The sequence below is a fragment of the Triplophysa dalaica genome, chromosome 22 (genome assembly GCF_015846415.1).
Source record: "Triplophysa dalaica isolate WHDGS20190420 chromosome 22, ASM1584641v1, whole genome shotgun sequence".
Taxonomy (NCBI): Eukaryota; Metazoa; Chordata; class Actinopteri; order Cypriniformes; family Nemacheilidae; genus Triplophysa; species Triplophysa dalaica.
The window spans coordinates 18,556,933-18,580,856 of record NC_079563.1 but is presented as its reverse complement, the minus strand read 5'-3'; the positions used below and the strand labels follow the sequence as shown (position 1 = coordinate 18,580,856).

At 41.3% G+C, this 23,924-nt stretch overlaps 1 protein-coding gene across 3 annotated transcripts in view; it reads left to right on the top strand.

Moving 5' to 3' along the window:
• The window catches only part of unc5cb (unc-5 netrin receptor Cb), a 106,787-nt gene that overhangs the window by 43,906 nt on the left and 38,957 nt on the right, over positions 1–23,924 (top strand). For all 3 annotated transcript variants that reach the window (XM_056736269.1, XM_056736270.1, XM_056736268.1), the window contains 2 exons: positions 15,569–15,796; positions 22,550–22,693. In XM_056736269.1, coding sequence (XP_056592247.1) covers positions 15,569–15,796; positions 22,550–22,693 — 372 coding nt within the window. The remainder of the gene's footprint in view (positions 1–15,568; positions 15,797–22,549; positions 22,694–23,924) is intronic.

The window sequence follows — 23,924 nt, the reverse complement described above, 5'->3', positions numbered from 1 at the left end:
AATCGTTTCATTCTTTAGACAGACAAGTGATGCCTTCAGAGGATGCTGCCGATGCACAGAAGAGCGGATTACAGTCGACACAATCAGAAAATAAGCACTGTTGTTGTCACTTACGATGACTGTATTTTAACAGTAGAGATGACACGACTACATTTTAAACAGTTTTCTGTGGCGCAGTACATTCTGATAACTCTCTCTCGATCAATCAAGCTCTCACCTAACCATCTCCTACATATTCAGGGCGTCTCGGTGCCTGTAACGGCCGTCCTGCCGTCCGTCAGCGTAATGAGAACGGTTGTTCCTCTTACACTCAGCCCTTAATGAAATGGTGGCTGAAATCCCTTGCTCAGGACTTCTGCTGCCGAACGTTTTCCCCTCGCTGGCCTGAAGCTAAGTGCGGAAAACGCTGGAAAGCCACAATTGCCGGCGTGATTGGCAGCGGAAACTCGGGAGACATGTTTGCCATCCAGCCCAAATTGGCCCAATGAGCAATTTGTGCCTGGAAGAAGAGGGTGTTTAGACACGGAATGAGGTGGAGAAACCCCAAGCTGTTTTTCAGCCCTGAAACTGCCATTACTGCAAACATTTATACGGCAAATGAGAGACACGCCGGCATGCGTCACGTGAGTAAGAGCTTGTTTTGTGAGTAAGAACTTGCGTCGTGGAGTCTCGTCCTTTGTAAATGCAAAACACATTTGGGTGTGATTTTACCATTTTAAAACTGCTGTGTGTAATTGCGAAGAAGTTAAAATGCTTTCTCAAATCTCATTTTCTCATGCAGAGGAACTATACATCAGCATTACAGTCAACACTATTGCTTATTTACATAAAGGCCGGTTTGTAAACGAAAGCAAACCTAACAAAACAAAACAAACCAAAGTTGCATTTACACTGAAAGTGAACTGGCGAGGAGCACCGAATGATAAATGTTGTGTAGCGTAAGGTCCCTTTAAACTGAATAAGGGAAGGTTATTGTGTTAGCATCTGTGTGTAGTTCAGGGTGGTATCGAGCGAAAGGGCTCAGGTCAGCTTTGAGATGTGAGGCAGAGGGCATCTTCACGGGCTCTTGTTTGTAATGACTTATGCATGAGGATGATAGACAGAATCACCTTTTTGCGTTTAAAAACAGAGATGGAGAAAGAGGGAGAGGTCATGCAGCGGGTCGGATGCTCATTTTTTGGCTGGTCACTGGTGTGTTTCAGAGCTTTTTATGGGTCAGATGGTTTCGGCATCTCGAGTGTTATCAGACATCTCGTATATCACCAGCCCACCATCTTAACCTTTATCAAACCCCCCTCCGCCCTGCAGATACACCCGCCCCAACCCTGAGAAATCTTTATCTGGCGCTGTTGTCTAAGTCGAGCATCGTTGGTACCAGTGCTTGTACTGTTTACTCCTAGCAACTTTTGCCTCTCTCTCTGCAGCGTCTGTTCCCCAGAATATCCTTGAGTCTCCAGTGAGATCTTTTGACTTGAGCTTGTAAGCAACATTTCAACGGTGCGCTGGAAACTCCACCTTCAAAGAATCGAGCTATTTTCCTCCTGTTTTCCAGCCATGGTGTGGGAGCGTCTGACTCCTCTGGTTCATGTCCACAGATGACTCACTGTTTTTATTTATTCTGTCGCTGTACATGCAAATGAAGCAGGTAGAGGACTTGTGTGTGTGTGTGTGTGTGTGTATAATGACGGTGTGTGTTGTGACTGCTTGTGCTAGTGTTGTGGCTGGTGGTCTGTGAGGGTCCGTGTCTCTGTAGGGGTTTGTCTGTCTCTCTGTCTGTTCTGTAATGGCTGTAAAATGGGGTTGGGGGGTGGGTTCACCAGCTCCTCATTGCCCTTATATTATCACTGGTTGACCTACTTCCGTTCGGCTGAAATCACAGTCCTGCTGGTCCATCGACTGTGTGTGTGTGTGTCTAATGTGGTTTTCCTCTGCACCTCAACACACTTTCCATGTGTCATGTGTAACACCTCCATTATCACCCGTGTTGCTTTGCTCTCCTGTGGCCTTTTCTTTGTTTTTTTCCAGTTGGGCTCCAGTGTTCAATATATTTTTCTGGTGATTTACTGCAGGATAAATTAAGCCACATTGTGAATATCACAAAGTTTTTGTTACGATTTTTGTGTTTTATTTGAACATTAAGCTTCCCAAAGAATGTATCTGTGGAGTACTTTCACAATTCCTCCTCATCTCGTGACTTGAGTGTTGAGACAGAGCTGTTTTAATAGTTCTCATTAAATCCTATTTGAATCCGTTAAAACTGAATACTGATTGAAAGATTGGTTGTTGTCATTGTTTTCTTACTCTTTGAGTCGCTTCAGATAAGTGTGGGTTAATATTTCATTAACAGTATTCTAAAAAAAATCTTGAATATGAATGAAACGGTTGAGTAATATTCCTTGTGATGAGTGTAGAATAGTAGTTTTTATCATAACCAAATACTTTTTACAGCAGTTTACTCCATTGAATATTTGAATATGATTTTAGTGATTAAAATACATGTGCTACACATAACAATCATAATTAAATCTTGATTAGTTTTTATCCAAACTCTTTAGTTCTAAGAATAAGAACCAACTGAGAATATTATCATTAAAAATGTCTTTTGATGATGTTTGCTTTGAGATTTAAGTTAAATCGTCTAACAAAACTTGGTAATAAGGTTTCTATTAAGTAGACAAGTTGTGGGGTTAAGCGGATTGTCCTGGTTCTGATAATGACTAAGTGGGTTTGTGAGGCTCTCATGTGTCACGGCGCGTCAGGGAGGAGCGCGTCCTCTCGCTCGAGGGCATGATAACACTCTGAAGGGGCTGGTCATGTTATTTCAAACTCCTGCTGTAACACCATCATCTTTCATTGGCAAGAGTTTCTCCTTTCCTCTCTTCTACATGCAGATCAACTTCACTGCTGCAGGCGAAGATTTGCAACTCCGCATTACATGAGTCCCGTCGCATTAAAACACACATCAAACTCTCCTCTCATCTGCTTCCAGGGCTGCTGCTTTAACACCTACGGCGTGTCATGGGAACGTCTGATGTGCAGTTAGAACTGCACGTGCTAATAAAGATCAACAGAGAAAGATCTCAATAGTTTCTTTCCAGATAGCGCTGATGGAAATTTCCGCTGCAGTCTCTTGCTTCTCAAATGTTTCTCCACAAACACTGTGATCCACGTGATATTTGACTGCGTTTCTTTGAAGAGAAACGTGTGAGTTCTACGAAAGCCTCTGACCTGTAGTTAGCAAAAACTGCTGGCTAGACGGCATGTTCACATCCGTTTGTGTCTTTTGTTTCAAGGAGACAAAGGTCATTTCTTAAGAATGACTCAATCTGCAATGTTATGGTAAAGATTTTAATACAAGCTTTATCATATAAGCGATTCTAGTATAAACAAAGTAATTATGTATACTTTAAAAATGCAAGCGAAAGTGCTGCTGGACCAGCGTTTGCATGTAGCGAAGTGGTCTATAACTGTGTAAAAGTGAGCTCGAAGTTTCTCTGGGGAGATCGGGCAGCGTTGAAGTGTTTTTGGGCCAGTGGGGGTTGTACAGCATGTGTGTTTTACAGGTGTGTGGGATGAGACGAAGATTATTCATGGTTCACTTCCTCAAGAGTTGAGTGAGTGATAGAGAGAGGGAGAGAGAGAGAGAGAGAGAGAGAGAGAGAGAGAGAGGAGTACCAGAGGATGACTGTATGGATTGAGCATTTAGAGAGAGAGAGAGAGAGAGAGGAGTAGCAGCGATGGATTGTGTGACAGACAGTAGGAACATTTTGGGCTCTGGAGACAATAGAAGTCTCAAGTCCTGAATGCCCTTCAGCTCAAGGGAACTCGCTGTGTGTGTGTAACAGGGTTTGAAACATTTACAGGTGTAAAATAATGACCAGACTGATGACAGATAAATGTGAGTTAAATTTATCCAGAGCTTGTTAGAGGGATGTTATTTTATGGGGAATTATGAGTTTATTGGGTCTTGATAATTCTGTTATCAGCGGTATATCAGCATGGTGTCTCATTATGGTTTTAAATTACAGATTAGAAATCCTCCTCGTTTCTTATATTAAGTTACAATCAGAACAGTTCCTGAATTTTCAAACCTGGGTAAAAGAAAAGTTGTTATGTATTATTTATATTGTAGAATATTTGAAGAATGTCTTTGGAAATGCAGCTGAAAAATTTTCCCAATCTCTCTCGACCTTGAATTTGGTAATTTTTTATATAATTAATATTTCATTGTCTCGCACTTTCTGATTTGCTTTTTTCACACACGCATGTTTAGACTACATCCTTTTCTTGACTCATTTTTGGTAAATCTGAGGTTCCATTGATTGTTTTGCTCGGGTTAATCTTCATCATTATCAGAAGGCTTTGTGGGAAAAACTGTGCATGTGTGAGACCGAACAGGGTCCTGTGTGTGTGTGTGTGTGTGCGTGTCTGTGTGTGTGTGTGCGTGTGTGTGTGAACTTGCCCTTTTTACCCCCGATCCTTTGTGTGCGGGGAGATAAGCAGCAATGTTCTGTTGACTTTTATGTGAGTATTGATGTTGTGTGTGAATTGGGCATCGTTAATTTTCTCTGATATTCGGCCACTTTTGATTTGCAGATTGGGTTTTAACTTTTGCCCCCCGGCGTAGTGGTGCGGAATATTAAAGCAGATGGAGGACGGCCGGCTTTAAGGACATCGAGCAGCTCGGCCCAGCGATCAGAACTGAATATAAATACTTTAATTAGTCTGTTAGTTCATTTGGAAATATGAACACTTATCTAAAGGGGGACGTTGAATTTCCAGTGGAGCAGAGACGAGCATTGCTGACTGCTGGAAAAAGCGAAAAATATGCGAAACTTAATTAGGGAGGAACATCACAGCGGTTGAGTGTTTATTCGGCAGAGAACGTGTCTAGGAAATGCTTTTCTCATTTCTCGGCATGTGAAGACATGTGACCCCGCAGAGCAGTGAAATTTGCTGGTAGAAAAGTTTTGGTTGGTTGGTTTTTCACGATTGCAGTTACTGAATCAGTTGAAAAGTCAGAAGTCTGGCTGCGGGTTTGAGATGCACAACTGCATATTGTAGTCAACACGTATAATCCAGTTTAACCCATCTGTGAGCTTTCTGCAGTCGCTCTTCTTCAGCCGTAGTAATGAGCTGTTGGATCGTGTTGTGGGCTGTTTCTGTAATGACCCTGAGACAGCAGAGGTCAGAGTGGGACTGCATTCTGCTCCAGCCAATTATCATCTGTGACTCTGATGGGCACAGCGTGAGGTCACAGAGGTCACGAGACGGCTCCTGTGATTCACTCGTTTCTGCCCGCAGCGGGCGGCGGTCCCTCCTGAACATCCCTGCCCACTGTAATGCCAGTGACGGGAGGACCTGGGCTTTGATTGGCACCATCATTAAATTCCCAGATCAGACAGACTGTGACCCCGCGCCAGTCTTGACCCCCGTCTGCTTTTTAAAACGCCTTCGCTGCGTGCCGGTCAGCAGGCATGACTGTGACATTTTCTGCAGGAAATAACAATCACAAATGAGATCTCTTTAATATTTCTGTTGTTTTCTGCCAGTGCTCAGATTGACCAACATGTGACATTTCTTGCCAAATGATTTGAGGTATGTTATTAACACTACTTTTTATAGCTTTGCTATCTTACCTTAAGTAAACAACCGTAAATGTGATCTTGATCTGTGAAATATGAATTAGTCGTGTGCAATAAAAAGTCACATTTTCTTATTTAGTTTCTCCAAATTCAAATGGATTTTGCTTTCTACAATTACATTACTGCTCTGACGGTACAGCACCAAACGTATGATTTGATTCAGTTTTAATTCCTCCTAAATAATTTTAGAGAAAGTCTAATAAAACATAATGAAGAACTTCATTACGAAGTCTCCTGAGATACAAAAGAGCGATCTCTGTGAGGCACACAATTTTCCGCTAGATTGCCTTGATTTACTCTTCAGACCAAGCGCCTGATATACAAACACACGAAACGCATTGAAAAAGTAACTGTTCTCCTTTAAGGATTAAATCAATGTTTGACAGATGTTTGATCTATGGACGCACTGTGTGTTAGAAGGATTAGAGTTAGGTGAGAAACAGTTAGTCGTTACTGGATTATTTACAGTTTGCTGCACTAACTGCAGTGTTTTGTGTTTGAAGTGCTTCTGTCCGTCAGTTAAAGCACGTCTCCCAAACTCAGGTGAGGCTGTAAAGACCGTCTCTTTAAGCGCTAAGCCTGCCGCTCGTACTCCGAGAGAGATGGTGGTGTGCCGCTGTAAATGAGTCCCTGGCGGTGACACCATGCTTGCTGGGTAATTTGGACAATGGGGCATTTGACAGCTCACCCATCACTGCAACTGCACCCTGGGGAGGAACCCGTCTCTGCTGCTTTTTCCTCGTTCTGTCAGACTGATGGAGCTGCTCTCTAAGTAGCAGCATCATTCTCCAATCAACCAACAAAATAGCTTTTCATCCCGGACCTGGAAAGAGGCGAAGATGTGAGAGAGGCTCTCTTGCTCTGGTTTTAAGAGCAGACTACGTGTACACTAATTTCACATTTTTGAGTCCGGAATGTCGTCTGTGGTATAATTTTTGGCCTTGTGAATTTTCATACAAAAGGGAAAAAATGCATGAATTCTAACAAGATTGTGTTCAAGTATTTAAAGCAGCATATTCAGATATTTGGGTAACTGGCTCCAGGTTTGGACGTGCGGTTGCCATCGACTTGTGAAATCTAGCCACAGTATCGGTCTGTTGCCATGACACCCCGGGAATTAATTTCCCTCCGTGCACTGTACATATCATTTCCCGGGGTGAGAAGTGAATAAGTCTGTTCTATGAATGGAGATTTCAGGTACCGGAGGAATGCGAGTGTGAGCTGCGGGAGAGGGCTGATTCAAAACTGAAACCTTTTGTATTCGCGATATATGCATAAGATCTAGTATAGAAGTCTGTTAATATTGCAGTGTTTTTAAATATTTAAAGTGCTGAAAAAATATATGTACTTTCTTAGCGACAATTCATGGCACAGAGCTGATGTCCTGTGACATATGGTAGCAGCAGGTCATAGATGAATGCAGAAATGAACTTTATAACACCAGCTGAGCGCTTTTTAATTCAGTCTGACTTTCAGCGCTCTTCTGCATCCTGCAAGTTGTTATATTTCACCATATACTGTATATACACCTAGAGAGAACAAATAAACCGCACATGTGTTCTATGGTGTGACATAGCAAAACATCTGATAAAAACTAACAGTTTTGTTAATCTCTCTTATGTTATTTTATTTTATAAAAATAAATGTTTAATATTATAAAATAACGTAGTTTGTTTTCTACATTTTTTTTGCTGTCATACCATAGTAAACATGGTACAGTTTATTTTAAACTTCCCATATAAACAGTATATATACCGTATATATTTTATATATTGCATATATATATAATATACATGTAGAGTTTGGTTCCATGTTTTTTATTGTGCATTCCAATTAATATCAATCAAACTGAAGTTGATTTGTTTTGATTTAGGCCATTTTAACTCAACAAATACAGCTAACTAGCCCAATAAAACAAAAAATTATCTCATTTTGGAACCAAACTCTTCATACATACTGAATATATATAACATTTTCCCCATTACTGTGCATCCCTCATATAGCTACATCACTTCTGATTGTTTGACGTCTTATACAAAAGTATCAAATACAGACTCATACACACTGATACAGCATAACATATGAAACCTCTCTCAGCATCCCGAAATGATGCATGTCTTTGTAAGACCTTCCAGAAGCGTTGGGAGTTCATCCTGTTTCTGAACTGGGCCAGCGCTGAAGTGAGTGTCATGGCAACTGTATATCTCTGCGATCCCTCGCCTTTCTCCCCTTCTGTTCTGACCTAGAAAGAATGAAATGATTGTGTGTTTCCTCTATCTGTGAGGTTACACAATAATCACCCGCTGTTAACTGTTATCAGACGCTCCACTACATACAGAGCGTACGCTGACACACCGACTCATTTTTCCTGCTCGTCTAAGTGTAGAGAGAAACAGAAGGAAGCGTTCTTATCTGCCGCTTGTTCGTTTCTTATTGAATGCGTTTCGTAATCTTATCTCCACGTCCCTTTCTTGAGTATTCCTACTTATGTGTGGAGCCGAATCAATTCTGCTCATTCATTTTTTGCAATTATGGAGTTCTATCAGTGTTTAGATAAGCGCCACGTGGATTGAAATATGGTAACGGCTGAGCCCCGCCCACCATTGCATTGGTTGAATAAACATTGAGTTTAATTTCTCCCTGTGGTTCAAATCTGGACTCAGTTAAACTGATGCCGTAATGAAATGTTTCACGCCGGAATCGATCCGACTCGTGTTGCGTTAATGATGTCGTCTTTCCTTCACATTAAAAATACTTCTGTTCGTGCCTCAAAAAGGTACTGGAGCGTGATACGTGTTTTTGACACCAAAGCCCTGGAAACAGTTTATTTTGTAACGTTTATCTCAAAGGTCACAGCGACACGTAATAGATTATTTTAGATCTCAGAATTGTGTGGCTGACATCCTGAAATCCTTTTTAGTCATGACTGTTGAGTAGAGGCAGTTCATCTTTTAAATTTACCGCACCTCATATTCTTCATCTTTCTTGCTTTCTGTGCAGCAACAGAAGAGAAAATAAGAGCGAGAGAGCGCAGGACGCAGGATTTATGCCGGCGTTCACGCTTGACTCTCTCCTGATGGAAGAGAAGCGCAGTTGAGGGTGATACACTGCTTTCCTGAGGACCATAAATCTGGACGCGCACAGATAGAATCCAGCTTATCTTTCACAAAGCTGTCAGCCAGCTGATATCGCACATGTTGAGAATATTTGTGGAGATGTGTGTGTACCTGTGTATAGTCCTCATAACATCAAGTTACAAACAATCTCAAATTAGTTGGAGTAATGGCACTGCACATCATTACTTTAATGTTCTGTGCAGATCATAAGAATCACTCATTCATGAATTCAGCGAGCACAAAGAAGGATGATGTCTTTGTATTATTTTATGCTACACATTCTTTTCATTTAATCACAATTTAATCAATTGTACACAAAATCACATCTTTACAGGTGTTCTTGATGCAAGCCATGCGAATCTGCACCAGTCTGTCGTAGGCCAGAATGTTGACTCCATTTCCTTCTCTCTCCGTCAGAAAGCATCTCCCTGTCCTCCTTCAGGATTCATTTCCCCAAATCATGTTATTCCATCCAGCAGCTCGCTCGAGCACTTCCTCTTTTCTCCTGATTTGACAGCGCGCTGGCGATGCCGTTTTGAATGCGCTCAGCCGCATGCTTTCCTCTATGTCCAAGTTCTATTGCGATATTTCCTCCTGTGTTCAGCTGCGGTGAAAACTCAGATGTCGGATGCTCTCTTGAAAGCATTTCAAGTGCAGCGAAATCAAGTTAAAACATTTATCCCGAGACGGCGGTTTTCATCAAGCGCGTGGAAAGTCCGGCCCGCATTAAACGCGGCTCGCGCTAAAGCCGAGCCGCTCTGGGGAAGCTCTTCGTTAATTGAAAAAACAATTAGGCTTCGGTTGATGTAGATGCTTTGTTGCGCCAGTCTTCCAGTGAACCCGAACTTAGAGACTCGGAGGAGATCATTATTCCCGTCAGAATGGATTGTTTGGATACGCGTGAGCTGGCGTCTTTGAGCGGGCGGTACAAGCAGAGCCGTGTTGTTTTTAGATTGTGTGTTCTGCCTTTGAAGAAGTGTGGGCTTTGACAAACTATAAAGCCAGCGTGAACTCCCCAGATGTGGCGCTTCATCTGCGATACGCCATATGAATGGGAGGTGAAGAGGGCTTTGTAAACTCCACAGCGCTGATCCTGCAGCTGGATGTGTTTGTGTTCTTACATGAATGTTATCAGGTCATCGTGGAGACGAGCGCACTTTGTTTTCGTTCTTTGAGATCACAAGTCTCTGGCATCTTTTACTGTTAAGATGAAGCTTTGATATTGGCGTGGTTCCTGATACATGATGATCCTAACTGTCATGTTTTGGACCAGCAAGTAAAGATCTCTCTGATGCAGTCAGGAGGGTTTTGTGAGCCCTGTGAGTTTAGGAAGTCATCCGAGATGCTGTGCGCGTCTGCAGCTCACCTGAAGCCCAAGAGCACGTGTATAGCAGACGCAGGCAGTATGCAGTAATGTGAACAGATCTTCTGTGATATGACAGGTCACTGCCCGGCTCGGCTTTCATATCACAGCTTGTGAGAGCGCGTTTCATTTTCAGTTTCATGAAGCGATCCGGCAGGAGAAATCCAATTGAAAGATTTGTGCTGGAATATTCAATCTGGCTTCACACTTGCTGACCTTCTATAACATCTGCTTCTTCCTTTCTGTCTCTCTCTCATTTCATACTTTTAGACATTCGGTCTAGTCATTTTGAAGTCATTTGAGAGTGGATTAGAAACGCTGAGGGTATAGATGTTTGTATGTAGAGAGTTTAAAGGGATTGTTTACCCCAAATTATAAATGTTCATGTTGTTCAAAACCTGTGTATGACACTTTCCTCTGCAGAACACAAACGAAAAGAGAAATTTATTTGGTAGTTTTATTTGTAGAATCCAAATCAATGCAGCCAAGTGTTGTTCAGTTATCAACTTTCTTTAAATATCTTCTTTTTTTGTGCTTGCAAAAGAGAGAAAGTCATACAGGTTGTGAACTACACGAGGGTGAGTAAATGATCAAATACGTTTTTTTAACATTTCTTTCTATTTAATTTCTTTACGTACCATTTCACGGTTCTATCACCATTCACACCCCAATCACCGTTCTTTACGCCCCATTCAATTTAATTTGTTTTAAAATGAGCGTCATAAAAAGACATATTAAACCAGCCTGGAGGGCTTTGATGGTTTTAACTGGTTTTGACTAGTCTCCAGCAGGCTGGTGTCCGGCTAGACTGATCTGATTTCAGCTGGTGCTGTTTAATAGCACAGATTAATGCTAAAACACAATAACTTCCTTCAAATATTTGTTTAAATTTGACCTGTTTGTGCACATACATGCAGCATGATCCAAAATCACGTCGGCTCATACTCGAAGCTTTGATTATAGTATTTTGCTGTTCTGTTTCTCTGCGGAAAACACTTCTTACTCTGTGGGAACTTCTATAATGAAATTGTAATTCACATCATATGGAAGCAATTGAGTACTTTTCAGATTAAAATCAAAGTAAAGCATTTGAGAAATGGGGGTTAAGGCATATGGTCCACCAACAAACTAACTTCTGTTTTGAGTGACTTCAACAAAAACATCAGTGGAGACGAAACACTAATTGCCTTATGCGTGTTGTTTTAGTCTCCAGAGGTGAAGAAGGTCGAGCGGTGGCTGCGCGCTGTGTCTGCTTACGCAGAGACGGAACCTCAACACTTAGATTTGATTCAAGGTCGTACCCTTTTCATTTCTGGTTTTTCTCGTTTGTGTTTTTTATTTTATGGGAAATCAAGAAGCCTGCTGTTCTGAGAAGAAGGTGTGGTTGACTTTTCTAGATGTGATTGCGATAATGGGCCCAAACTCAAATTACATCCCAGAGAACCAGCATCAAAGCGTGGCAGTGTGGCGTGAAGATTTCCCCCAGCGTGACGGCATGCAGACGGGGCGGACTCCAGCTCCGGCCCCCTCGGACCGCTGTATCCACACAACAATCATCTGTGAGGGGGGCAACTGCTCACTTCAGTTCACAAAACTGAGTAAACAGTGGTTGAAAACAGGCAGGTGTGACGGCCAGCGCACGTGTGGACACATGTGCTGTGTTACGAAACATTTCACCAGGTTGCGTGATGAATGTGGATTGTGATGTGTGTCTCTTCACCCATTGGAGAGCTCAGAATCAGTGGGGACTTGTTGGCGTGAGGGCATGTTTTTCGTCGTGCTTTCCTTTTCTCAAGTGCTTTTTCTCCAGAAAGGGTCTTTTTATTCTCTTATATTTATTATTTCTGGAACTCTGGAGGTTGATGAATTGGCGCTTGCATGCAGGGACGACACACTAAACCCTTTCATGCCTCTGTCTGATCTCTCGTCCCTGCCGCGCGTCAGACAGATAGAGAGAAATAGACCGCTGCTTCATGAGTTTCCTACATGTGCGAGTCTGTTTTTTGGGTCAAGGTCTGGCAGGCTGGTGGGAGGCACTGGTGTCTGATAGCGTGATGAGTCTTAGAAGACTGTCATTGGTTTATGACAAGAGAACTAAATCTGTAGCTCAGGCACTTTCATGGGTTGGATTAGCCGCGAATGCATGTACTAATGTATAGCTGAATATAGCTGGATGGTAAGCTACACTGGATGAAAGCCAGCTTCCTAAATGTAAATGTTCCTAGAGGCATTCAAGATATCAGTGTGTCTCTGTGTGTGTTTGTGCACCCGCGGTGTGTGTGTGTGTGTACAGTATGGGTTTGAATGCATGCGTGTGTGACTGAGATAGTGATCATGCTTGGCGAGGCAGTTTTACCAGGACATGGTTCTGGTCCACATCTAATTGTTGAGCTGATAAACCTCCCCTGCTCCTATACGCCCCCTCCTCCCTCCAGCTCAGGGCCATGGAGCACAAACAGTTGATGAGAAGCTTTTTGTTTGTAGTTTGCTGTTACTCACCGATAATAATGAATAAATGTAAATGTGGTGAGTCACTTGTGTGAAATACAATAGCTTTACCCAAAGATTTGAAGCCCTAACTAGCTTTGAAACTGGCCTTAACTGTTTTTGTTAAAAGTATGCCAGTATTCGTTGCTGTAATCTACACATTTCGTTACTGTCAATTTTAGTGGGTTGCTGGGCACAGTGGTAAATTAATGGTGAAATCAGTAATGCACAGCCTCAACTGAATTATTTTTTGTATAAAATGGCTTCACTAGTATAAGACTTCAATGTTCAAGAATAGTTAGTAAGTCTTGCTTAGTTGGCAAGCATTGTTACATTAGCAACTGCCCTATTACATCTTAAAACTGCACTGCACCATCTTATAACTGCACAGCAACACCTTAGCAACTGCACAGCAACATCTTAAAACTGCACTGCAAACAACTCATACTAAACAGCAACACCTTAGCAACTGCACAGCAACAACTTAAAACTGCACTGCAAACAACTCATACTAAACAGCAACAACTTAGCAACTGCACAGCAACAACTTAAAACTGCACTGCAAACAACTCATACTAAACAGCAACACCTTAGCAACTGCACAAACTCATACTAAACAGCAACACCTTAGCAACTGCACAGCAACAACTTAAAACTTCACTGCAAACAACTCATACTGCACAGCAACACCTTAGCAACTACACAGCAACAACTTATAACTGAACAACAACATTTGAAAACTGCACAGCAACACCTTAGCAACTACACAGCAACAACTTACAACAACATTTTAAGACTGCACAGCAACACCTTATAACTGAACAACAACATTTTAAGACTGCACAGCAACACCTTAGCAACTGCACAGCAACATCTTAAAACTGCACTGAAAACAACTCATACTAAACAGCAACACCCTACAGCAACATCTTACAACACCAAAATTAACTTTCAAAGACAGCTTCCTCTTTTCTTGTGTTAAATGACACACACGTGTAATGAGGTCCGTGTGGAGGGGTCAGGTCCAGGCCACGGCTCTCCTTCAATTAGCAGGTGATTAGAGGCTGATGACAGGGCAGGTGTGATTTAGGACCAACCTGTGAAGAAAAGCAGACACATACTACCCAGAAACCCCTGGGGCTCTGTGTGCTAATGCAGTCCTGTAACATCGCAGCTGATATTGATGTGAAATCACTGCTGTGTACTGGCAGGGTTTGTGAGACACACAGTCTGGACTGGGCCAGCGTATAGCAAAGCAGTGAAGAATCTTTGATGCTGCATTTTAACCTCTTGCACCCTTGCGCTCTCTCTCTGTGTCTATGTAAATAATTGATGCCTGCCAGTCGGGTGTTAAGAATAGAAAACGTATTCAGAGGTGACGAATATCTCTGCTAATGTCTTTCAGCTTCCCTCTTGTGAACGACCTGGAGTCAGAGGCCGGATATTTGAGCGTGTACTGCACAGAGCACATATACAGCAGAGTCTGTCGCTTATTTCTCAACCTGAATTTAAATAGCATGTTCCTGTATACTTTTCGCAGTGAGGTCAGTTGCTTCAGTTCAGGCAGATAAATATATGTGTGTATCTGAGAAAAACACTGATCTTTCATTCCAGAAATGTTTGACACTCATTTTATTACTGCTGGTGGTTTTTCTCATAATAGACGTGTAAATTGTCTACTTGCTCTTCGTAGAGCTGTGACATGTCTGCTTATCCTATTGTTTAAGCTGCCAGCATGTGCTCATTCTCAGTGTTTTTTATTCCTTTCCCTATTTTGATGTTAAACTATCCAAACCTAATCAATTTTAATAATGTTACACACAGAGGTTTAAATTTAACCTCGAATGCTGTCAGTTCTATAAACTGTATGTAAAAATTGTGAACATTTCGAGAATAAATGTTTTTCTGAATTTTATTCATATTTTTTTGCATTTTGTTCAAACGTTGTGGAAACATTTTTTGTAATCATATGTAGTTTTTATTTATATTATATATTAATAATATGTATTTCATATATTTACATTAACAATAGGGGAGTAACGATACGCTCACAATTCAATATAATACACGATACTGTGTTTACGATTACGGTTACATCACAATATTTATAACAAATGTAGATTTTTTTTATTGTAGACATTTTTTTAGTATTAATTGTTATTTTGTTAAAGAGTTGACAACAGTCACGGTTTAATTCAAATATTTTTATGTAAACTAATAAAAACAGAATAGATCTGTCACACAAAAAACAGAATTTTAATATTAAATATAATTTTTAATTTAAAATATGTTGCCATAGCTTTACAATTCAAATCTTAATAGCTCTACGATACATATCTTAGTGTTTTGTTTTGCAATATGTAATACTTCGATATATTGTTACACCCCTAATTAATAATACATATTGTATTGTGATGGCTGAGAAACTCAAGTTACTAACTTAAAGGGCTCTATTTTTTTAGACATTACATTTGTACTTAATATATTAATGTAGTATTACTGTTCATTGTGTGTCAAAATATCACCCATATCTTAATACAAATTGTTTCTATATTAAGTACAAAATGAGTGCATGAAAACAAAGCAGAGTGTATTTGAGCGTAAACCGTAAGAGTTTAGTTTAAAGTCTAACTGTCGTTGTGTTTATAGCAGTCTACCTAACATAACAAATTTAAAGATAGAAATATTCTCTCGCCTGATGTTTGATTTAATACATTAGTGTAAGACTGGTCAGCGGGACCTTACATGTGCCTTGTCAAGCTTGTGTCGAAGTATGTTTCTAGCCATACATGCACAGTCTGCTTATTACCGGACACAACTGCTCCCCAAAGGGGTTACCAGTAAACAATCTTACATCCAAGCTGCCCTCCGGTCAAACGTGTGTTCATAAACACCCCCTGTGCGCTTCTGTTTCTTCAACTAACTCCTTGTTGTCTGTTATCTCCTCTCATTTATAGATGACGACTACCTGGGATTGGGCGAGCTCCCGGAGACCTTTCCCTCTGACCCGCCCGAGCCCCTTCCACACTTCCTGTTGGAGCCAGAAGAGGCCTACATCGTCAAGAACAAACCCGTCAACCTCTACTGCAAAGCCACGCCCGCCACGCAGATTTACTTCAAGTGCAACAGCGAGTGGGTCCATCAGAAAGAGCATACGGTGGAAGAGCGCGTGGACGAGACGTCTGGTCAGTATCGCCTGCAGTCATGCGGGGTGGGAGTTAGCGGGGTGGGTAAGGATCTGAAAACCGTAGAACGCACAGGCGCTCTTGCTCCCTCAGGCGGTTGAGCATACGAGTTGGAAACTCAAGCGGATGAATAATTCAGAGAGTTTTACAGTGCCCCCCCCACCTTCCTGCCGACTGTAATGAGAGTGGAATTTCTCAGTCTTGTTAAACTCTGAGGGCCATGCGGAGAAGCCCATAAAGCTACCGTGTTGTTATTGTTGGGCTGTTTGTGGTTGTTGTCTGGGACATGGGCATCATTAGGACTCCAGACAGTAAAGAGTTTGATGCCGAGATGTTCGTCTGCCACACAAAATCTGTTTCAACAAACCCTCAAGGGACGCAGTAAAGACCAGACATACAGCCTCAGACGACAGTGACCGTTCTCGGCAGTTAAAGTACGCTCAAGTTTCTGTGCGTGTCTCGTCTATTTTTTTAATACTGTCATTTCAAGCCTAAAACTGAAGCTTTCATTCTTCTGTGGAGTCTCTGAGCTGCTGTTTTCCATGGGACCAGGGGCTGTTTCACAGTTTTAATAATAACCTGATTTTCCTCATGTTGTGATACTCTGCATGACGACGCATGTTGCACTCGGTTTGATTTCATCACAGACGCCATCGGATTTGATGTTTACCTTCACAAATGAGCTTTGACAGCTTTGACAGATAAATAGAAACAAAAGTTTTGGTCTTCCCCACACATTCGGGATGCTTTTATGATGCTTCCTACTGGCTTGAACACACTACAAGACTTTCAAAATCAGACTTTTTTAAAACTAGACATCATACACTTGCAGACTTTTTGAAAGTTACACATAGAAACACACTAACTGATCAAATCTGCAGACTGAAAGTCTGTGCAAAATCTGAGCAAAAGTCTTGTAGTGTATTTAAGCCTTAAAGGGATAGTTCACCCAACAAAATAAAACTCATCATTGTCATCATTTGCTCACTTTCATGTCATTCCCAACCTGTATGACTTACAGTCTTCTGTGAAAGAAAAAGAAGATGTTTTGAGAAACCTCTTGGTGATTTTGTGTCCGCACAGTTGTTTGGTTACCAAGGTTCTTTAAAATGTCTTCTTTTGTGTTCCAAAAGAGAAAGTCAGACAAGTTTGGAATGATACGTGGGTGAATGAATGATGCAATCATTTTCATTTTTGGGTGAACTATCCCTATAATTTAGAAGAGCCTCTGGTTACTGTCTGCTTCTGTCCTAATAAAAACAGTTTGACTTCCACAAAAAAAACTGGGTGTGGAATGACACCAGGATGAGGAAATATGATGTTTTGTGCAAATGGCATTTTGGATGTAAAATCTCAATGTTCTTATCAGAGGTTTAGTGTGTAAGTTCGGTGCACATGGCACCAGAAACATCCCAAGCTGATTGTGGTCAGAAGTTTGTGCACAATAGAAGTGAGGTGAGCATCATCAAAAGCGAAGTAAATTGAAGTAAACAGTGTTGTCAAAGCCAGACACAGACTGTCTGAAGTGAGCCTCTGTGAAGCGCCTCCCTCAACACTCTGTACTTAAATTCACGTTTATTGAATGCTGGCTAGAGATCGTAAAGATGTTTGGCTAAAAGCTCCAGACAGCACCGGCACACGTGTGTTTGTGTGTCCCCTTGGGTTTTAATATCCAGCCTTTCAATAGGCCGTCGCTCAGAGCCGCATTGAAGACTGTGATTGCTACCTGTGGGCGAGCGGCGACAACTCAATTTCCCTTTTTGGCAGCTGAATGCAGCCAATCAAAGAGGCCGTGTTGTCTGTAATAGCTCAAGAGGCCTGTGGGTATTTGATTCTTTCAGCGTCACGCTGACCATTGTGCTACAGTGCAACACACTCACAATAGCACGCGCTTATCACACACGCATGCAAACTGATGGGTTTAATGGAAAACTGCGAGGGGAAAATGAGGCTTCTTCATTTGTGTATTGGGATTTCAGTTTAAAGCGTGTGGCTTTAAACTGATTCTCCGTCCTCGTGTTGAGTCTTTGACAGTGATGGAGGAGGTGGATGCTCAGTCTCCAGATATTAGGATTGCCACGTTTCTCATCAGCCCTCATTCTGCACAGCCAAGATGTGGTGTTTTTCTCTTTCCTCACATCTGTGGCTTCGGTGGAGAAAACCTTCATGTGTCAACTGTTGCCTCAATGTGTCAGTTTAAATAAGAATGGTTTTACAAATGATCACACAGATTCTTGTGTTTAATGAATAAGGTTCTGTCTTCAAAATGAAGCGAAATGCATACTGCTGTGAATTTGTTCACTATGTGCAACAAAGAAATCAAACAGTTTTCTTTACAGTGAATAAATGGCCCTGTTAAACATTGGCTTATTGCTTTTATGAAACATATGTTAAAAAATTATTACACTTTAAAGTCAATGATTACAATGAAATATGCAAATATTCTGCAAAGGTAGTGACTACATTTATTGATAATAAGTGGAAATCTAGTTCAGTGTTTTTCAACTAGGAGCCCTTAACAAACCTCCAAGGGGGCCTAAACCTGGTTTAAATTTATTTTAAACAAGACAACCGAAGCATTAAAATAAGTTAAAACAACTATTGGATATTTGTAAGGGTTTGCTTATACTTATGAAAATATACAGGTTTCCAGTTATAAAGGATTAGAAACAAATATGGGCCCTCAAACATTGTTGTGCACCTCGGCAGGGAGTCAATATTGAGTTGATTATCGTAAAGGCCAGTACACACCCAGGACGATAACCATGAAGAAAGGTTTGAAAATCATTTTGAAGTTAAGAATACCCATGCCACAACTATAACAATAAATATATCACTTTTAAGGCCATTGCACATGGAGTCCAAAATTTGCGTCAGAAATTTCCAAACGTTAAAAAATAAACACAACCTCACGTTGTGTCTATCACATTGACAATTTATAAATGCCAAATACGAAAAAATGTGTACAGAAATTTTAGACGGTATGTACAAAGACCTTTCATGTTGTTGGAGTGAAAAGGCCTTAACTGTGCCAAGCAACATAGTAACTTAATGTTAAACCCAAATTGGAGCTCTGTTTTGTAATAAATGAAAGGTGTTTATTTTGCTATATAACATGAGTAGAATAGTATTAGGCCATTGGACTGTTCTCTCTCTCTCTTCTCTAGTTTCCTCAGATTGACAGAAAAACCACAGATAGAAGCTGGTGGAGCTGGTCAATAGCTATTTGAGCTGACGGGAACATGATCTGAAGGCATCTCTCTCTCTCTCTCTCTCTCTCTCTCTCTCTCTCTCTCTCTCTCTGTCTTCCTCTCTTTCCTTTTTTCTCGCTCTCTCTCTGTGTGTTTGGTCCGGGAGCAGATTAACAGACATTGTAGGCCGGGCACACAGAGGGACGGTGAGTTATCTGTGCCAGGCTCTGGGCTTCAGCCTGCTGTCCCCGCACTTTCTCCAAAATAAATAAAGGACTTTTCTTACTGCGGATGCCGAACAGCAGATCATTAGCTCACTGCAGATGGATTTCTTTGGATAGAATGGAGTGTCTGTGAGGAGAAACACCTACTCAAATGTTTCCCCATCGATCTGCTCTCTTAAACACTCTGTCGTGCCTCCGAATTCACATTACTGTGCAGGTGGGGTGGGGAGAGAGGGGTCCATTTATAGCACCTCTCGTCTGTCTAAGTTATTTTGATGGGTATCGGCCAATTTTAATTCCAGCCCATTTAGACGCAATGAGCTATGGCACTTAGGAATGAGACGGGCGGAAGCAAGATGGATGGCGCTCGATTTGTTAGGCGCAGCGCAACATTCACGTCCTGAGTGTTTCTCGCTCGTCGTCTTTAATTATGTCAGTCGCCAACGTAAAACAGCCACCAGTAACAAACGGGAACGCTCCAATTTCATGCTTTGAGCATCGATGCCGACCTCAGTCGATCCTCAGGCCGAAGCTCTTGCATGTAAACAAATGAGGGGAGCTAATAGAGGTCAGCTGAGGTCATCTGACCGTCCCTAATGCTGAAGGATCGCTGGCGTTAATCTCCGGAGGCCAGCGCCATTGATTGCTACAAAGGACGGTAAGTTAATTATGTGTAGCTACAGCGATGTAATGCACACCACGGGCTTGAGCGATGACGGGCGACACCGGCACCATCCCAGCGCTGAGGTCCAGCTGTCCGTCTCCAAAGGATCAATAGAGGAGAAGCGCAAAGCCCAGATGATAATGATGTGAACATCAATAAACAATGAGACATCATTCATGAACGACAGAAAAATGATTTCATTGATTGATGATGACATCATTATAGCGAGCGTTATCTCAGAAATATTCGGAGTGCGTTTTATTCCTGAATCTGTGGTGGTTTTAGTGTTATTTGGAAAAGCGATAATCAATATTATTATTGGAGGCTTACAAGCTTTCAGTATTGATCTCAGGTCAGTGAAGAGGAACAAAATGTATCTCTCTCCCTCTCTCTCATCATGTGATCACGTGATCAATTCCAGGCCAGGCTTTGACGTGTTATATTCTTTTGTGACAACACTGAATTTCTAAAATGAATATTTCGGAGCATTTGAATGAATACTAGATAACCGCCACGGGAATCGTTGGGCTCCAGATGAACGCTGTTTTTCCAATAAAGCTGCTCCGCGTTGTGCTTTCAAATATAATGCAATTTTGATGTAAATATAACGCCAAGTTGAAGTCGTCGGTGGCTTTGGGTGGCAGAAAGAATGTGTGAGAAATGTGAGCTCGTGAGCTAACTGTATTCAGGGCATTAAAAATCTAATTTCGCTGCCAACACTAGGTTTCTAATCCCAATAAGCGGGTAAATAATTCTTTCTGTGCTGGAAAGAGAATCAAGGGTGTTTGTTAGAGCTTGCGTTTATTTCCTACAGCATGTCACACTGAATTTGATCACCGTTTTACAGTACAGACAATGCTGTTGTTTAAGATCAGATGTTGTTGAATAAATATTAGATGCTTTTTGAACAGTATTGAAGGACTGGACAGCTATTCTCTTTTTGGCAGCTTTTTCTTCAATATTCAATCCACGTCATGCATAAAAGAGTAAATATATTTTAAATTGTCAGATAAAATAAATAAATATTTCCTTGTACAACAAAACCAGTCTTCTGAGGCATTTTTATTTATTTAGATTTTTACATTATCTGAAAGCTGAATAATTGTTGATGTTTAGGTTGTTAGGATAGGACAATCTGGCGGAGATACAGCCGTTTAAAACTCTGGAATCTGAGACTGCAAAAATCATAATATTGAGAAAAATGCCTTTGAAGTTGTTAATCGGAGGTGCTTTAGCAGGCCATCCACTCACAAAGATAAAGTTTTGATATATTTAGGGTAGGAAATTTACAAAATAATTTCATAGAAAAGGATCTTTACTTAATATCCCAATGATTTTTGGCTAAAAAGAAAAATCTATAATTTTGATGCAAACAATGTATTTTCAGCTTTTACGAAAAAATGAAGAGTTTGATTCCAAAATGAGGAAATGTCATCATGTTTTTAATGTGTTAGTTAACTGTAATTGATTATTTTTTATGGCTTTAATCAAAACAAACCAACTGTAGTTTGATATTAATTGTAATGCACAATAAAAAAACATGAATTTTGAAAACTTTTAACAACAGATTTATTTCATTTATTTCCCCGTTAAGACTGGTTTTGTGATCCAGGCTCACATATGTTTGCAAAATCGTATTTTTGTCTACAACATGTAAATATCTAAGCCTTCACCCTGCTCTGACCTAAACGTGTGACTGGTTGTTCATGTCATGATGCTGAATGATTGTCATGGCATCACGATCAACATTTATGCAATGTTTATTGAGAAATGCTTCGTCTCGGTTTGATTAATTAATTTCTGGAAGCACTCCAGAAAAAGAATTGAACGCACATGTGAAGTTAAATGATTGTGGATGGAGTGACACTGAATTAGTATGTAGGAGACGCAGGAAGAAGACGCCACATTTGCATAGAGGATTATTGTGGCTTTATGGCTCAGGATTGATACCGCTGGCTACGCAACCCAATCAGAACCTGTGCCCGTAAACCACCTCAGGGCCCTGTTGTTGCACACACGCATGCTCACGTATGGGAAAGAGAAGCTGGTTGTAAGAAGTCTCATCAGTCTCCTCTTACACGTTTATCCAGAGAGAGAGGGAGATGGAGTGATATTTAATGTTTGTGATTTCATAAGCGAAGCTGTTTCGTCACTGGCTCAGACCTGAGAGTGAACACTTGAACCCTGTAATACTATAAAGGATGAAATCAGTCGCTAAAGGCAGAAAATGGGCACATGGTGTGTAACGCGTGTTTCCAGGAGGCGTTTGCTGCCGTGGGCACGTTCAGCTCCCAGATGAACGTAATCAGAGGACTTTAGCAAACAGGATTCAGACCACTGTGACGTTCCAAAGAGCTTCATCTTTCTGATGCTCCATCTGCATGACATTATACACTGGGATCTGTTCAGTGTGAAAAACCACCCAAAAAATAAAACATTTATCCCTGTCTTCATTTATTTACCCTTCAAACCTGTATCAAAAAGATATCTTGAGAAATGTCTGGTTTTGTGTCCATACAATGGATGTCAATAGGGGTCAGTGTTTCTTGGTTACCGACGTTTTTCAAAATATCTCCTTTTGGGTTCTGCCGCAGAAAGAAAGAGGTAGAGATTTGGAATGACACAAGGGTATGAAAAGATTTTTTTTACTAACACTCTCTCTCTTTCTGTGTAGGTCTAGTGGTTCGAGAAGCCATCATCGAGATCACCCGTCAGCAGGTGGAGGAACTCTTCGGGCTTGAGGACTTCTGGTGTCAGTGTGTCGCCTGGAGCTCAGCCGGAACCACCAAAAGTCGCAAGGCCCATGTGCGCATCGCCTGTGAGTCCACACGTACACAAACATTCATTACCAGGAGATATAAAAGTACCGCACATATTCCTAACAGGATGAGTATGTTTGACATAGATTGACATATTGTGTTGCGTTTTCTTTTCCATCTTGGTATTCTGATGTGTTTACATTCTAGTGGTCTTGTTCCCAATGTGGTGTTGCTAACAAAAGCACGGCCCCAAACTCCACCAATCACAACGCTCTGTGTTTATAAACAGATGCTGGGCTTATTCTTTCCAGCAATTCTTTAGGCATCGTCCCCTTATTCTAAAAAGTGTATGTCCAAGGTCAGAAAGCTTTGCGTCCTGTTTCTCTAAAATTAAGCCACACACGTCTTCTTTCCATACCCTGTTCATACACATACAGAGAACACAATTGTGTCTGAATTGGAACCACTGGTAATGTCATTTAATGTCTTTTTATTTTTTACTCTGGTACTTTGAATTCGTCCACAGACTCTCCTTCATTTAGTGCTTCTTTTCTTCTAATTACAGGGAAATTAGACGTAATGCAGATACTTGTTGCATCTGGTTGAGACAGGTCATTAATCTTGAGTTAATCTTCCTCATCTGCATGTCGGCCTTTAGCTGCAGTTCGAGCCAATAAATTGATACCCTTTCAAACCGAAAGTGACAGAAGACTTTGTGTCCGCACGCCGACCTGAGACCTGTTTCACGCTGCTTCTTATTTCCCCATTGTGTTAGAAGTGGCCCAGTTGAGCTGGTCTCAGTTCAGTCTTCATCTTTCGGCTGTAATCATCGTTAGCATTTGTTTTAAATTGAAATGAATTGAATTGAGGCTTCGCCCCGGGTGTTGCTGACCTGACTGCACGAGCCGCTCTCTCTCTCTCTCTCTCTCCCTCTCCAGGGACTAATGGAAACACCAGGCATCATTTAGCCCTTTTTTGCTTTCTGTTTGCAGCAGATGTTTTAATCAGGGGCTAAGTAACACTCGCGAGCGATAAATAAGCAGCGTTTTGTTGTTGCCGGTCCGTGATCAATGGATGCTCCATAAAGTTCAGCAGCTGTAAAGTCTGATTGAGGAGATTTATTGAGACTGTGATTTGTGAGGCTGTTGGTGTCGGGCACTTCCTGTCTGAGTTATGAGGGGACGAGCTTCGATCTGGACACACACACACACTTTGATTCAGCTAAACACAGACTACTCAACAGGACAGTTATTAGCCTCAGGAATAAGTGAGAATAAGTGTGTTCTGCCA